This window comes from Cydia pomonella, chromosome 23 (assembly GCF_033807575.1).
Source record: "Cydia pomonella isolate Wapato2018A chromosome 23, ilCydPomo1, whole genome shotgun sequence".
NCBI classification, from domain to species: domain Eukaryota; kingdom Metazoa; phylum Arthropoda; class Insecta; order Lepidoptera; family Tortricidae; genus Cydia; species Cydia pomonella.
Window position 1 is genome coordinate 4,701,320 of NC_084725.1, and position 17,043 is coordinate 4,718,362.

The 17,043-nt window shown below is 37.5% G+C and overlaps 1 protein-coding gene across 3 annotated transcripts; it reads right to left on the reverse strand.

Moving 5' to 3' along the window:
• Positions 1-13,451: 13,451 nt before the first annotated feature.
• LOC133530562 (uncharacterized) lies at positions 13,452-16,259 on the reverse strand. 3 transcript variants are annotated; one of them, XM_061868515.1, is made up of 3 exons: positions 15,802-16,259; positions 15,171-15,345; positions 13,452-14,571 (listed from the first exon to the last, which is right to left on the reverse strand). In XM_061868515.1, exons 2-3 carry the CDS (start codon positions 15,279-15,281, stop codon positions 13,468-13,470), a joined length of 1,215 nt encoding a protein of 404 aa, XP_061724499.1. In that variant the 5' UTR covers positions 15,282-15,345; positions 15,802-16,259; the 3' UTR covers positions 13,452-13,467. The 3 variants fall into 3 exon arrangements, with proteins under 3 accessions (XP_061724499.1, XP_061724498.1, XP_061724497.1); XM_061868514.1 differs by having other exon boundaries at positions 15,159-15,345; XM_061868513.1 differs by lacking the exon at positions 15,171-15,345.
• Between the last annotated feature and the right edge of the window lie 784 nt (positions 16,260-17,043).

The window sequence follows — 17,043 nt, forward strand, 5'->3', positions numbered from 1 at the left end:
GCAGAGGAAAGTGATGCGTTCCGTGCATTACAAGTAGACAACGGTTTTTGAACGGTCACAGCCATCTCTAACCCTTCATGCATAGTATGGAGTGAGGAATTAAGAGGAGTGACATCTCTTATGGTAGAACTGTTGCAAAAGTGTCCAGCTGTCAGCTATAAATAATAGTTCTAAATCTAAGAAAGCTAAGAACCTAGGCGCTATTGACGGAGTGAAGTGCGCGGTCTATGATTTGATTTTTTTGTTCAAGTATTCTAGGTATTATAGCACCACCTATTTAAGATTTTTTGATGACACTTTTTGGTACATGGAGATTTATTTCCTTACCTCCACCTTCCGTAATGTATAGAGTAACTTATCCTTCATGTGGCAGGAACCGGCTCCCGGTCAATTTACGTCATTTAAATATGAAATTTGATTAATTAAATTAAAATTGTACTCAAAAATTACGTATGCTACTTGAAAGGTTAAAAAAGAAAGACTGCTGTAAAATGTGCCTTCTTGTGCTATCTATATCACAAAATCATGTATTAAAATATGATAGTAGTGTTGGAAAAATCAAATTTTGGAGCGAAGTGCCTACGTAGTGTCTACATTTTACGGTACAAGTAAAGAAGAAAATAAACTTTTTTATTTCATCTCTCTATTTTTCCTGTGCAGTTTGTTGTAAAGTATGCAATAAAAGTATATCTATATATAACCCGTCTGTATCTGTACCTAGTTGAGTCGAGCCATGACCCAAATCAAGTGATAGGGCGGCCTCTGGTTAGAACGTAAGCCCTTTAAAAAGGTAGACCATTTCTTCTGCCCTATCATCTGAGATCCTCAGTAGACGTTTCCTAGCCAGATATTGCTCACTCAAGCTCTCCTAAGACATTGGATTCTCTTCCAGTCCTGTTCCTGTATTTCGCCTCTCCAACTATTATGTTCACTCTGTGCTGGTCACAAGATTGTTCAGGACATTTAAGAAGCTTGTGTCCTTCAAAGTTATTGCCCAGCATTTGCATTGTTATTATATATAATATTTAAAACTTTCGCGTTTTGAACACATTTTAAAACATATTATAAAACTGAACTTTTTCATAGACTTTTCGTCGGGTAGTATCTCTGTTTTGGGATTTTGCTGGGACATCAGTTATCTGTGACCACGACCAGTGAAACCTGCGGCGAAACGTCGGAAATAAAGGTAACAAAATAAAGTTGCTATAGACCCGGTTTGAATGTTTTGAAATTTGCAAAATTCAAAAATTCAAAATTCAAAAATTTACTCTGCAAGTAGGCCTCAAGGGCTCTTTTACAAGTCAATACAACATTTATAGTAACATCATATAGTGACATGAAAAATACATAACAACATTTATAAATACAACAGCCAATACCTGGGTAAACATTACATTATAATAATCTTAAAATAAATAATTACTACAATATAATAGAGATGTATAGTCTCTATGGTTAAAAACACATTAAATCTGGAGATGTAAAAGGTCCCCAATGTCAGAGTACTGATACTAATAAAATTTGGAAGTGTAGTGTATCTACCAAGTGTCAAAATAAAATTTATACTGAATAAATAAATCGCGTCTGGTATGGACTGTTAAGCAAGCAGTCTCATAAACTAATGCTACAGAATACATAACTAGTATGTACCAAGTCAAGTATATTATACAATATGACAGAGACGTATAGTCTCCACGGTTAATACATTAAGTTTGGAGATGTATAAGGTCCCCACGGTCTGAGAAAAATAATAATACACAAATCACAATAATAATGACATTAATAAGATTTAGAGGTGTAAAGGTTCTCTAAATGACAAAGAATAAAAAAAATAAAAAATTATATTAAATACATGTTTGCATTTAATACAATTTTTTGACAAAACATAATTGCATTGTTATCTCAAAACGCAAAGGCACAAAACAAAGGGAATTACTTTAACCTTACACTTGAAAACTTGTTGTCATTATTGCATCTTATTGCGGAACATGCAAATTGTCTCGGAAAACTCATGAATCTTACAACTAATGGAAACCCACAGTAGTTGTGGCTGTGACTTCATTCCTGTCGCACAAAGTGGCGTAAGTAATCTGCAGTCTGAATGCCCTTTAAGTCTTTTTGAAGTTAGTGTGTATTGTGGTATTATGACAGGCGGGAAACTTGATTATTGGCTGGGAAACTGTAATGCAGTAACGTAATAGGGTAAAATACGGTGAGACACAGAAATGTAGGGAGATATAGTGACGAAGTCCAATATGGCGGGGAAACATCGTTGAAATGCGTTATATTCCGTGTCATATGCAGACTGAATGGAAAATTATATCCCATGGCGTTATTTGTAAAATTTCTTGTTTGCAAGAAGTTTACGACTTTTATACTTATACCAGATGGTGAGACGGGGGCCACAATGTAGGTGGGTCTAGTCTAAAAACTATATATCAATATAAAGGGGTATACTTTGCATGGTAATTCTGTTGTTTCCGTCCCATAACCTTGCAATAAACTTGCTGTATTTCAGATGTGCTTTTTGACCAAAGTCTGACCCCCGTCTTCTCAGTTTGTTTTCTCCACAATCTTTCCTTAATTTTGCCACGAGGATATGGTTGCAAATTCATTCAATATTGCGATGAAATCTTCGTGTCCAAAGAATGCGAATAACTAGACCTAAATATTACCTATCTTTTCCGTTAAACTTCCCTAGCTCTTATCATAAGTGCAAATGATTATTTTGTACCCGAACGGACATTTATACACATGACATGACTTGTTGTTGTGTACGTGACGTTAACTCAGATACCTTGTACTTGATTTTATTGTAAACAGTTACCTCGAACATGCTTTTTACGATAAGTAGAACTGTGGCCAGATCCAAAACTTGAACCTCAACAACTGAGGGCCTACCGCGAACCATGTTCGACGTGTTACCTCCCCATCTAGTACGGTCGCCAAGCCGCTCCGAGGCCAGATTTAATTGACTCAGCTCGGCCTTACCCACAACCGGTATCAATGTGTTCGGACAGTTCTCCTGATCACCGTACATGCGGTAGTAAAGCGGAAAAATGGTGGAGGGGATAGTAATGACGTCACAAAGATGGCGGCCGGACCTATTCTTTTTGGCGGTGTATCTCGAAAACCACTTAACCGATTTTAATCATCGAGGTGTCAAATAATAGCTTATATTATGGAGATTATTTCCTTTTCTACAAACATTTACGTGAAACCTATAGGAAAAAAATAATCACAAAAAAACAGTTTTTTTATAAAATTATTATTTTTTATTTTGTAAAAATCTCCGTAAATATTAGCATTTCGCAAATTTTGTTTAATATAAAACATATTGCTTCATTATCAAGGAATATAATGAGCCTTAAAACATACAGATCGAGTAATAAACAATGACGCTACACTCATTTATTTGCGCATGGGTAACGATAACTGGCTTTTACCGGTCGAAACTGTGGTGACTGTTACGATACGTATTGAATGGAATTTATAGAGTATCGGTTTTAATTACTGAAATTATAATTAAAATTATAAAAACCAGACACAATAATGTTACCTTACTTCGACGTTTAGTCTCTTTTTTCGTCTTAATCATAGGTAGGTACATATTTCTTTTTACTTAAAAATTTTATACAGGGTGAACTTTTAACCACCAGTCATACTCTGCGCAGCGACTTTATAGGTCATACTTAACAACTTTTACTATGGGACCAATTCCGAAATCGCGAAAAAAATTTTGACTGTCCCATATAAAGGTGCGACCAACTTTACCAGACCAACACTTTTCCAAACTGAGCTACAGCTGTCCGATGAAGTTAAGTACTTAGGACTAACTCTCGACAATAAACTCAATTGGAACAACCACATCAACAAACGGATAGACAAGGCGGGAGTTGTCTTCTGGCAGTGCAGAAGGATGATTGGTAAGAGGTGGGGACTCAACCCGAAAATTACCCTCTGGCTCTATAAGACGATAATCCGCCCCTTACTCTGTTACGGTGCTCTGGTTTGGTGGCCAAGAACAAACCTAGGCAACGTACGAGACAAACTACAAAGACTTCAAAGGCTCGCATGCGCGGCCACCACTGGCTGCACGAGGTCTACCCCGACTGCAGCCATGGAGGTCATGCTAAACCTTCCACCGCTGCACCTACACATACAGCAAGAGGCCAGTCTCTCAGCGGTAAGGTTGCGAACCCTCAAGATATGGTCTAACATCACAGGAGCTCTTCACACAAAATGCCTGGAAAAGGTGTATGACGAATTTCCAGTGCTTAGGTCAGGCACGGACCGGATTCACAAACAAGCTATCTTCGATAAAAGGTACAAAATACAGTTATATGAGGACGACAATCATGAAGGACTCAATCCCCGGGAGCTGAGAATCTTCACTGATGGGTCCAAAACAGACAGCGGATCGGGCTCTGGAACCTTCTCAGAAGACCTGAACATGTCGATCACCACTCCGCTAGGAGCCCATAACTCGGTATTCCAAGCTGAGTGCATGGGCATCATAAACGCGGCGGCTGCCATCACTGCAAGGAAGGTAGTAGGATCCTCCATCCGCATACTCTCCGACAGTAGAGCAGTCTTAATGGCTCTAAATAGCCATATAGTTACATCCAAACTTATACACGAATGCCACGAACGACTAATGGAGGTATGTCATAATAACAAGATCACCCTACAATGGATCAAGGGACACAGTGGATCCCGAGGTAACGATGCTGCGGACGAGCTTGCCAGGCAAGGATCGAATGCGGGGGCGATTGGTCCGGAACCGATTCTTCCGATACCATTTAGCAAGGTACGCTCAATGCTGCTGGCACGTACAGGGAAACTACACACAGAACACTGGCTGAACCAGACTGGATGCAGACAGGCAAAAGAAGCCATGCCTGGCATCAACGGAAAACTCACAAGGGCGCTCCTGCAACTAGGGAAGGTCCGACTGAGTATGGTAACCACTGTCATAACAGGTCATGGACTATTTAACAAACATCTTTTCACAACAGGTGTCACAGACAGTCCCCTGTGCCGAGGTTGCATGGAGACAGAAGAAACAGCCTCTCACGTGGTGCTGGAATGCAGCGGAGTGACTCCATACAGGGCTAAACATCTCGGATCTCCGAGAGACCTCCCCGAGGTCCTACTCAACATCAAAGGTTTGATAGGATTCCTCGAGGAGCTGGGCTGGCAGGACTAGCCCACCCCCAACATATCACGCAAAATAGGCGCAAGTCGTCGAGTTGCGGAAAAATCGCCCGAATACAATACAATACAATACAATACAAGGTGCGACCAGACCGCAGCTTAAAAAACGGTCACGATACGGAATCGCAGTGACGCGTCGTATGCGTACCGTTTTTGACGCATGCTCCCCACACCGCTGTTTAAAAAACGGTGACGGTACGGAATCGCAGTGACGTGCTTCACGCGAATCTTTTTTGTTCGCAAAACAGTTGCGTCTTTTACGTCACCGGTACGGTGTCTGCCATAAGATCTCCGTGTAATATTTTTTGCGATTTTTACGCAGTTCAATTTACGGTGCGTCAGCTTATTTTAAGCAGCGGTGTGGCAAGCATGCGTCATGGACCCGGGTACGTCCTTAAACTACGTCCAAAAGAGAGGTATGGGCATTGTGAATGTCATCTCGCTTTGTGTGGTAGGGCACAGCCAGTGGGTGTCATTCCAGATCCAAATTTTCTTGCGTGATTCGGCATTGGTCCCATAATAAAAGTTGTTCAGTATGACCTGTAAAGTCACTGCGCAGAGTAGGTTAAAATTTCATCTTATACCTATATTCGACACAAGTAGTAAGTACTTACAGACCAACTATGATACACATTTTGCCTGTATAGTGATACATAGTGAATAAATTAATACCTGATTTAAAAAATAAAACAAAAATAACAAATAGCATGTTATTTAATTCAGTAATCACTAATCAGTCTTAAACAATGAACATCATACGTTTAGATTAGACAACAAAATGTATATTTATACTGTGTTTCGACTTGAAAGATTTTACTGCTTTAAAACATAAGACAAACCTACCAACCAAATGTATAAAAAAAAATGTTTTTTGTGATTATTATTTTCCTATAGGTTTCACGTAAATGTTTGTAAAAAGGAAATAATCTCCATAATATAAGCTATTAGTTGACACCTCGATGAATACAATCGGTTAAGTGGTTTTCGAGATACACCGCCAAAAAGAATAGGTCCGGACGCCATCTTTGTGACGTCATTACTATCCCCTCCCACCATTTTTCCGCTTTACTACCGCATGTACGGTGATCAGGAGAAACGCCCGAACACATTGATACCGGTTGTGGGTAAGGCCGAGCTGAGTATAAAATTTTTAAGTAAAAAGAAATATGTACCTACCTATGATTAAGACGAAAAAAGAGACTAAACGTCGAAGTAAGGTAACATTATTGTGTCTGGTTTTTATAATTGTCATTATAATTTCAGTAATTAAAACCGATACTCTATAAATTCCATTCAATACGTATCGTAACAGTCACCACAGTTTTCGACCGGTAAAAGCCAGTTATCGTTACCCATGCGCAAATAAATGAGTGTAGCTTCATTGTTTTTTACTCGATCTGTATGTTTTAAGGCTCATTATATTCCATGATAATGAAGCAATATGTTTTATATTAAACAAAATTTGCGAAATGCTAATATTTACGGAGATTTTTACAAAATAAAATAAAAAAATTTTTATAAAAAAACTGTTTTTTGTGATTATTTTTTTTCCTATAGGTTTCACGTAAATGTTTGTAGAAAAGGAAATAATCTCCATAATATAAGCTATTATTTGACACCTCGATGATTAAAATCGGTTAAGTGGTTTTCGAGATACACCGCCAAAAAGAATAGGTCCGGCCGCCATCTTTGTGACGTCATTACTATCCCCTCCACCATTTTTCCGCTTTACTACCGCATGTACGGTGATCAGGAGAACTGTCCGAACACATTGATACCGGTTGTGGGTAAGGCCGAGCCGAGTCAATTAAATCGTGTTTCTAGAGGGCTTTTGAGATTTGGCGACCGTACTAATCACGCTTACGTACGAATTTACAAGTCCGACGGAGAGGCAGCACGTCGAACGTGGTTCGCGGTAGGCCTCCTGATTCCATCGCCCTAACCTTTTAGTACAACACACTGTGCATAAATTTTGCACATATAGTCATATAATATTCAATTATATTATATTATATTTATTAAACAGTCTCGTTTAGTTATTTCCTCGAAAATGTTGTTTTTTTAGGATAATTTAGTGTTTCTAACATAATCAAGTTACACAATCATAACATAATAAAACATAACATAATCATAATCATAACATAATGAAGTTTTGTATGTAAGGTAAAAAATGTTATATAAATAGTGTTTCCTTTCGCCTACAAACTGTCATGCAGTTTGACGAAGCTTTGAAGAAACTATTATATGTTAAGATTTTTATGTAAATAAATTAAAGGGAGAAACTAAGATGGCTTGACCCGAACTGTGAACATCGGCAACATATTATTGTCTAAGTATTGTCAGCGACCTGTAAAATGTGACACATTATGACGAATTGAATTCGTTCATAAGGTGACATTTTATATTTTGGGTCAAGTGATGGTTTTTTGAATTAATTATAATAAAGGTTTTCACTTCAGTTATCAATTCAAAAATAATATAATAGGATGGTTGACCCAGTCCCAAACCAGTTAAGGACAAATTTTGACTTTAAATCGTTGTTATTTAAAACTATTTGGACGTTTACTTTTAGTTTATTTTTTATATTGTATATTGTCTAATTAAAAGTCGAGATAAGAAAAAAAAACACAGAATTACGTTCAGGTTTTTTTTTATAATATTTTTAAAATTCCAAAAACGGGAATGTACCTAAGTTTGACCAGCAGGCCCCAGTAGTTGTTAAGTTTTGTACCCAAAGTTGACCAATTTCAAAACAAGGCAAAAATAGCAAAAAATAATAAAAAGTAGCTTGTTTTTTATGATCAACTTTATTTAAATTAGAAGCAATATCTTTTTTTTAATTTAGATCAACAAGTTTTCATATTCAGTCTTAGCAATCACATTGAATGGGGGATTTTATATTTGCGGCATGTTTCTCTAATTTTTTTCCCAGAATGTATTTCTTTTACTGCTTCGTAAACGTCGTCCTCACTATATTGAAAGAATTTCTTTTTTGGTGGCATTTTTTAATCTAAAACAAGCAAAGCAAAGAATAATGTTTTATAAGGCTTGGTCAACCATAGGAGCTTTTTTTTTGTACGTGGTACCAAAGTCAAACCACTGGTCAACTTAAGGAACCACCACGATTTGGACCTTAAAATCGTGAGAGGTGGTATTGAATATGCCAAAGCTATGAAAATCCAGTTAAAAAAAGAGAATAAAAAATAAAAACCATATAGCCAGTCGTTGACCATCTGGTCAACTATAGGAAAACCAAGAAAAACATGCACCAGAAGTTAACCAGTTTAAAAAAAGTCATGAAATAGGGTAGTTATATTTAAAACTACGTTGAAGGCGAGAAGATAAACATTTAAACTTTACAAAAAACAATCATTACAATAAGGTTTATTCAAAAACAATGCCAATTAACAATAAAATAGGCTTACCTGTCAGAACACGTGCCTAACTGTAATGGCGGCAGATCGGCAACTAACGGCGACGAGCGGAAGTAAAATGATAGTGTAGGCTACATTTTTTGTCTCATGTCATCGGGAATGTGATTGGTTTGTCAGTTAAAGTTGAAATAACATGTAGGCAACTTAAAAAATACCAGATAGTGGCGGGAATTCTTAATATTGACATTTGAAGTCGCAAATGGTCAACTACCGGTGCGTGGTCAACTACTGGGTCAACCATCCTACGTCATAGACGCAACGGGTGACCGGAAGGCTGGAGCATATCTCGCCCAACGCATTGGCGTTGCCGTTCAGCGCGGCAACGCCGCCAGCCTTCTGGGCACCCTACCGAACGGCATAGACCTGTAGGCTTTTTTTTATTTTTTTTAGGTTTTTTTAGTTTAATTTGTTTAGTTATTAGTTTAATTTATTTTAACCTGTTTTCCTTTATTATTAAATAATATAAAGTGGTCATATACTTTTGCAGCTAGCTAGCTTTTGTAATTGTTTCTAAGGGAGAACTATGGCCAGAACCGAACCTTGAACCTTACTCACTGATTCCATCGCCCCTACCTTACATAAGATACGCCCACGACTTACAGTTAAACTTTACGTAACCAGCGGAAATGACACAGTTAACTAGAAAACAGTATTTTAACACATATTTATAAAACAGAGACACTTTACATATAGATTTTTGTATATTGATCCGCCTCCTGTTGCTCTCTCTATTGCACGCGCACAATTATATTGTCAAGCTCGCACAGTGACATTGACAACCGGCGTTATGAGCGGGACAGCAGTAAAATTATGCGCGTGCAATAGAGAGAGCAACAGGAGGGTCATACGAAAATCTATATGGTAAGCGTCTCTGCTTTAATATCACAAGGGGATTAATTTATAAAAATTAAAAATTGTCACCTGATTATGTCTATTTCACTATACATTTCTGGGTCGGTAAGTAACATAGGTACTTTGCGCCAAAGTTTACTTGTGGGACAAGAAGGCCTACCGCGTACCACGTTCGACGTGCTGCCTGTCTGTCGCACTTGTAAATTCGTACGTAAGTGTGACAGGAAGGCAACACGTCGAACGTGGTTCGCGGTAGGCCCTCGGAGAGCCTCACCGAGATGACAATCGTTGATAGACAACGCCAATCGAAAATTAAATCGGTACACGGTGGGAAGAAGTTGATAACTCGAGATGTAAAATTGAGGAAATTTGAACTTAAAATAGAATTACATAAGGTTCAAATTTATTTTCAAATTTCTGTTTAAATTATTTAATAAAGTATGGAAAAAGTCATGTGACTATTCGTAGCATCTGTCATCTCGATACATTTTATGGCATTGATGCTATTTTTTTATTTTATGGCCTGGCCTTTTTTTATTCTTCGTAGTTAGTTCCTTTAAATCTATTTTAAAAAATAACTGAAAAAATATATTTTCAACGTATTTTTATTACTTAAATGTTAGATTTTCAAATACATTAGTGTGCTATACTTCCAAAAAAGTATACTCCATCAAATCATAGGCACCATCATTCGACAGTATGAGAGGTAGGTTAATGGGGAATGGATGAAAATATTAAATGTGCCTGATTATTTTTCTGGTCGTAGGAATAACCATTTCTAGTTACAGAAAAAAGTTACAGATTTTTTGGTTGCGTCATACATTTTATAAAAATAAAAACATTTTGCTTCACCGCACGTCCGGCCCATTACGGCTGTTAAGAAAACTTTCTAAGTCTTAAAAAGTTATCGCTATTTGAATCTGTGGAGCGCATGACATTGACAGTTGATTGACAGCTTGTCATTCTTCTCGCGGAATTCATAACCTTTTGTGCTCTCATCTGGTGAATTGGTTTCTTTGTATTTATGTGATTATTACGACTCGCTTCCCCACCCGGACCTCTGATTTTGCCTGCTCCAACGACGACCTTCGCTTTTGAACCCCGGACCTGATTTTGATAGCAATTTCGACGACCCCTGGCATTTGAATTCTGCAAACATGGATACCGCTGCTTTTGTTAGAGCAAACTCATCTAATTTGCCAAAAGTAGACCCATATATGCTTATGGAGTTTATGAAGAATAGCGACAAACATAATGCCGGTGAAATAAGAGATGCCAAAGCTTTGTCGTAAGTATCAACCTAACCCCTATCTCATTACCGCGCTTTATCTTGATATTGACCTGGCAAGCGAAAAATTAACACGCGGGACCTGGGTCATTTTTCATAAAATGTTTCAAATTAAAACAATATAAATTTTGGACATTTTTCATTTTGTAGCAAAGTAATCACATATTTAAATTTGCTTTAAAGTGTCTGTGGTTCCTTTAAATTGGTAACATTAATCTTATTTTGTTATAAAAGGAGAAAGTACTTAATTGTTTGTTTGTTTAAGGTCTTCAAGAGAATCATATGTTGAGACTGCTATTGGATATGTTGAAACAAAGCGGACTGGGAATCTTTGTGATGTGAGAGCTAAAGTTGTTCCTGAACAAAGAATAACAAGCAAATACTATGTTGTGATGGTCCATTTAGAAGAGGCAAATGAATCAATCATAGATACTTCATGTGACTGTGCAGCGGGGCCTGGTAAGTTTTGCTATAAACATGTCCTTATTGATTTTGTAGTGATTTTGAACAAACTACACTCAACTTGACCTGCGTGTGGTTCCCTTTCTGTCAAAACCAAAACTTACCTCTTACCCTATGCTAATCTGATCAGATATAACCATGAAATATTAATATGACACATGCAATTTAGTCTGTCATTTCAAAAAAAGTGGAGCTTTTGAATGTTCTCAATTAGTACAAGTTTTATTATAGATATGTTTAAAATGTTCTTTTTTCTTAGGTGGGTGTAAACATACTGTTGTAGTATTACATTGGCTACAAAAACGAAGTGCTGAACCTTCACCAACCAGTATCCAATGTTACTGGACGAAACCCAGCCTCAAACGGGCGCTAGACAAACCATTAATGTGTAAAGATTTGGCAAAAGGAGAAGTCGCCGAAAGGGGGCCAAAGGACCCTTTGGTACTGAAAAGACTACGACAAGAAGCAACCAAACATGGTTGTGGTAAAAGCCTGCTCATGGTATATGATCCTGAAAGACCGATGAAAATGAACTCAAAATATTGTATTTTTGACATGATGGTGGATTTTTTAGAAAAGGAAAGTAGGCCAACTTTTAACAAATTTAAAATATTTAGCAATGCAATAATGCTAGAAAATAAAGAAAAAATCATGAAAGACACTGTAGGCCAAGTGAACTCAAAGCAGTGGCATTCAATTCGACAAGGCCGAATTACAGGATCAAAAATTTATGAAATTGCTCATTGCAAAACACCCCATGGCAGTCTTGTTGAAGAAATACTAGGAGGGTGCAAAGCACCAGAAACAAAGTCCATGAAAAGGGGTAAAATCCTAGAAAAACGAGTACTGAATAAAGTAAAGACTGATATAAATAAAGAAATAGAAGAATGTGGATTTTTGATTATAGATGGAATTTTTGGAGTGTCACCTGATGGCGTTGGAGATGACTTTGTGGTCGAAATTAAGTGTCCCATTTCGGAGAAAACTAAAAAAATTATATAAAGAATGGGCAAATTGCGAATAAGTTTATGGGCCAAGTGCAATTAGAGATGCTAGCGGCTGGCAAAAATAAGTGTTTGTTGTGTGTGGCGGACCCGAAATTTGAAAGCAACAGCTTAATTGAGACAATTGTTGTTAATTTTGATAAAAATTATATAGATAATTTGATGAGAGATGCAGAGAAATTTTGGGATGAGAATGTGTATCCTGTAATTTTAAAAAGTGCATCTACAGCATGACATTAATTTTGTACTTTGTATTTATTTTAAATAAATATGTTTGTCTTGACCTTATTATTACTCATTTTAACACCCTTAATGTTGAGCATGTATTGTAGTTTGTTATTAAAGTATACCTAACCCAACCCTTAACCTTTTGAACGCCAAGAACACCTAAAGTCGTAGTTACTAGTTGTACCCACAGCGCTAAGGATAATTATAGGTGTCATGGCGGACGCTGTCAAAGTAACCTTCACACTTCCAAGTAAGGTTTACAATAGCTCGCTTGCGCCTGGGACTTTGGCTTGTCAATGACATTTTTTTTATAACGTTCAAATAGTTAACACATTCACTGCCAGACAAAAAACGGCGCACTACCCCAGAAACCGGTGGTCTATAGCTGCGTACAAAACAACCCGCCCAGCGGGTTGTCCGGCATCTGAACAAAGTTCACGAGCGCCCACCAGGCGGGTTCCTGGCAGTGAATGTGTTAAAAGTTACAATGTTGAGCACACTTGCTACACAAGTTGAAACAGATGGACTGCAATCTAGTTATAAGTCCCAGCTGGATTGCAAACCTCTGAATCTTGCCACGTTTTCTTATCTAGTAGTAGTAGTATCGTAGTAGAGACCATAGAATTTATGTTATGCGCATGCGATAAAAAATGCAGAACGAGGCTACACCTATATGCAGTGCCAAGGAGTCGAGCCAATCTGAAATACGCAGGCAGCCGACTTCGCTTAGGATGCGATCCGGAGGGAGAAGCTAGTACTGGGGTGCCCCTGGCCATAGATGAGAACAGTATTCCATGTGGGGGCGCTTATAAAGCTGCGGGCCGGTGTGAAATACTGTCTCATCTATAAATCTATCTAGCACCCCAAAGCTTTTTGGAGGCTAATTTGGCCTTACCCTCTACATATATGGCCTAGGAACTGGACTTACCTGCCTACTACTCGAGGTTACCTATGGTATATGATAAAATAAAACAACATAATATTAACAAACGTCTTTTATTATTGGATTCTGAAGATTACTTAATCCGCAAGCTATAATGACCAGGTCGTCCAAATATTTTAAATGTTTGTTATTAACCACAGAGTGGGGTTTTAACATATGGAATTCCCGTAATCTCCTAATTACACGCTCAACGTGCACCCTCAAACTGGCAATCACCTTAGTTTTAATTACGTCTTTTTTTGTCATTTTTTGATTGGCGAAGACACTAGGAGGTCTTAAGAGTTTTCCATTTTTTGTGATTAAGAGTGATTCAATCTCCTTAAAACCACGATCGGCCATGATTACTGCATTTAGGGGAAGTACATCAACAAAGCCACTGTTCTCCGTGATGGCTTTATCAGATGTACGTCCCCCATAACCCTGTGAGATGAATGAAATGTATCCAGCGGGTGTGCAGCCAATCAAATATTTCATCGTGTTGCATGATTTGTACTGCGACCAAGTCTGCGCCTGCTTCTCTGGATCGCTGGGTTTTTCTATTTGAATCTCGAAACAGTCTATAATACACTGTACATTCGAATATCTGATTTTAAATGCTAATGGTAATTTTTTTTTTTTTTCTGATAGTGGTGGTAAATATATACAATTTTGAAAGTATGTGGACAAAACTACGACGTTCTTTTCAAACACTAAACGTATGGTTGACCTGGCCATTTGAAATTCTTCACTCATCCTAGCAAAAGAGTCATTGTTTTTTAATTTAAATAGACATATGATAATATGAAATGCCAAACAAGAGCACTCCCGGGCAATGAAATTAATAATCCACCAAAAGCTTTTAGGCAGACCTAAAAACATTTTGGGTTTGTTAGTAATAATTTTTAGTAGGTGCTCCCTGCCACGTTTTTCAATATCCTCTTGTTGAGCACTCGAAGACGAGTCGAAGTTGGATGTCCCAAACAAGGATGGTGATTGATTGGGACTCTTCTCAGTGTTCGGTAGTTGCATCATTCGTGATGGCATCACACTTTCTTTTATTTTTCGCCCACGGAATTGAGTAGCTATGGTTTGAGTCTTCGGCTGGGCCAAAACAAACTTGTTTGAAACACCTATTCTTTTATCACACTGTATAGCTGCATCTATCTGAAACAAAAATGCAAAGAATAAATAAACAAAATATAATGCAACTTGTGACCCTACAATTTAACAATCACAGAAACAGGTAAAAGTTTATTTTTAGGTAAGGAAAGTGGGCATTTATTAAATTCAAATTATTAAAGCCACACAAGTTGTAGTAGGTGCAATTGTATATAAATATTTGACATTATATCCATTCCTGTGTTCTATAAATACATCTTCATGCACAAAGACCACTAGTAATTTTTACCTATACTTTTTCAGTAGGCCTAGCACATGACTGGCGCTACAGTATCTCGCAGCGAGATAGACTACCCGTCTTTTTCTATGTTAATTTAAGAGGGGCGGGTAGTCTATCTCGGCGCGAGATACTGTCGCGCTAATCATGTGCTAGAGCAGGTCAAGTGCTTATTTAACAATACTACGTTAACATACATTAGAACTTGTAAATTAGTGATTTAAGAAAAATTTAAATAAATAAATAATTAGCACAGGTAGCAAAGTAAAGTTGGAATTTAAATTCAGTGTGTCAGATTAACTATACCCAAGAATATTAATACATTTATGTGCGCAACACTATTGTGAATATTTACACTGTCAGAGACCTGCATGCCAGCATTGTCAGCAGCACTTGAAGTTGATGGCCGATTAAGATCTTCAATATGCTTATTGATTGCACTCAATGGTTTTTTTTGAAAAATTCTTAAGTATGGCATTTATTTTCAGTCTTGGCTTTGCACCAGAGATCCATTGTCCATAATTTTCCAAATCTTCTTCAAACTGTAAAAATATTAGAAAACATTAAACATTTATATTTAATAGTTGTCATAATCTTCCAAATGTTCCCCAGTATTTGCTGTAGCTCACTTATGGAGCCTGGGGTCTGCTGGGCAATATAACATTAAGTATTGGCATAGGCACACATTTTATTAACTGGAGGAAACTAGGCATTGTTTTGATCAGCCCAGTTTCCTCATAGTGTTTTTGTTCACCATGTACTGACAAATACCACATGTTATTTTAATACAAAGTGAAAATTCATTGATATGACAAAGGGTTTAAACATGACATAGCAGCACCCACATTAATGTAATGTATTAATAAAATTGTTTTTTACCAGCTTACCATAAATTATTCTATCCATTATTCCACAATTAAAAAAATGCCATATCATCAAAACTAACATGGGGGTAATTAATTTTTTTACAGAATGGTAAACAAAACAAGGTAACTTACATTTAAGTGGTCCGCACAGCAAAACAGTGCTCGGTTTGGACAGTTCCTGCCAACCAATTGACACCAACGTTGTTTCAGCTCTTTTCTTACAGTAAAAAACTTCAAATCCGGGTTTTTCAGATCAGTCTTGGAGCACGTTGGTATAAAGCATGTTTTAGGATCTTTATATAGTTTATAAGTGTTTGTATTCATGGTGATGAACACGGTACCAAACTAATAGTCCAGTTTCAGTTGCAGTGGTCGTCGAAATTGCTATCAAAATCAGGTCCGGGGTTCAAAAGTGTAGGTCGTCGTTGGAGCAGGCAAAATCAGAGGTCCGGGTGGGGAAGCGAGTCGTAATAATCACATAAATACAAAGAAACCAGTTCACCAGATGAGAGCACAAAAGGTTATGAATTCCGCGAGAAGAATGACAAGCTGTCAATCAACTGTCAATGTCATGCGCTCCACAGATTCAAATAGCGATAACTTTTTAAGACTTAGAAAGTTTTCTTAACAGCCGTAATGGGCCGGACGTGCGGTGAAGCAAAATGTTTTTATTTTTATAAAATGTATGACGCAACCAAAAAATCTGTAACTTTTTTCTGTAACTAGAAATGGTTATTCCTACGACCAGAAAAATAATCAGGCACATTTAATATTTTCATCCATTCCCCATTGGGCAGTTAATATTTACATGTTAATATACTGTATAATTATTGTGTATTAGTAGTGGGTGCGGTTAGGAAGCGAGTTTACGTAACTTGCGGGCCTTGAACTCGCCGGGAAGCGAACCCGCGACCGCCGAGCGGAACGTTGCGTATTCCGGTTGCGAGTATCGCAACCGACACTGGTCCGATGTAGTCACAGAAAAAATAACTTAGTAGTCTAGTTAACGAAGCATTATGTTAGTCCAATCAATACTGAATAAGTTTTTGGCAAAAAAAAAACATATTTTGCACAAATTTTATCACTGACTGTGCTTTTCTTTCCACGTGCAACTAATACTCATCGAGACAATTCTAACAACCCCAAACACACTTAGTTTGCGTCAGAGTTCCCATGGCAACCTCCTGTCTCCATCATCAGATCAGCACCATTACATCATAATATTGCATTGTCATCCACATATGTATACAAAATTTGAGCTCAATCAGAAATCGGGAAGTGGGTCAAATTCAGCTTCGAAGATTAGACCCACACTGACTATATTTAACGAACATCTACTAACAGCTAAAAAATCTCTAAATAAAAGCTTGTAAA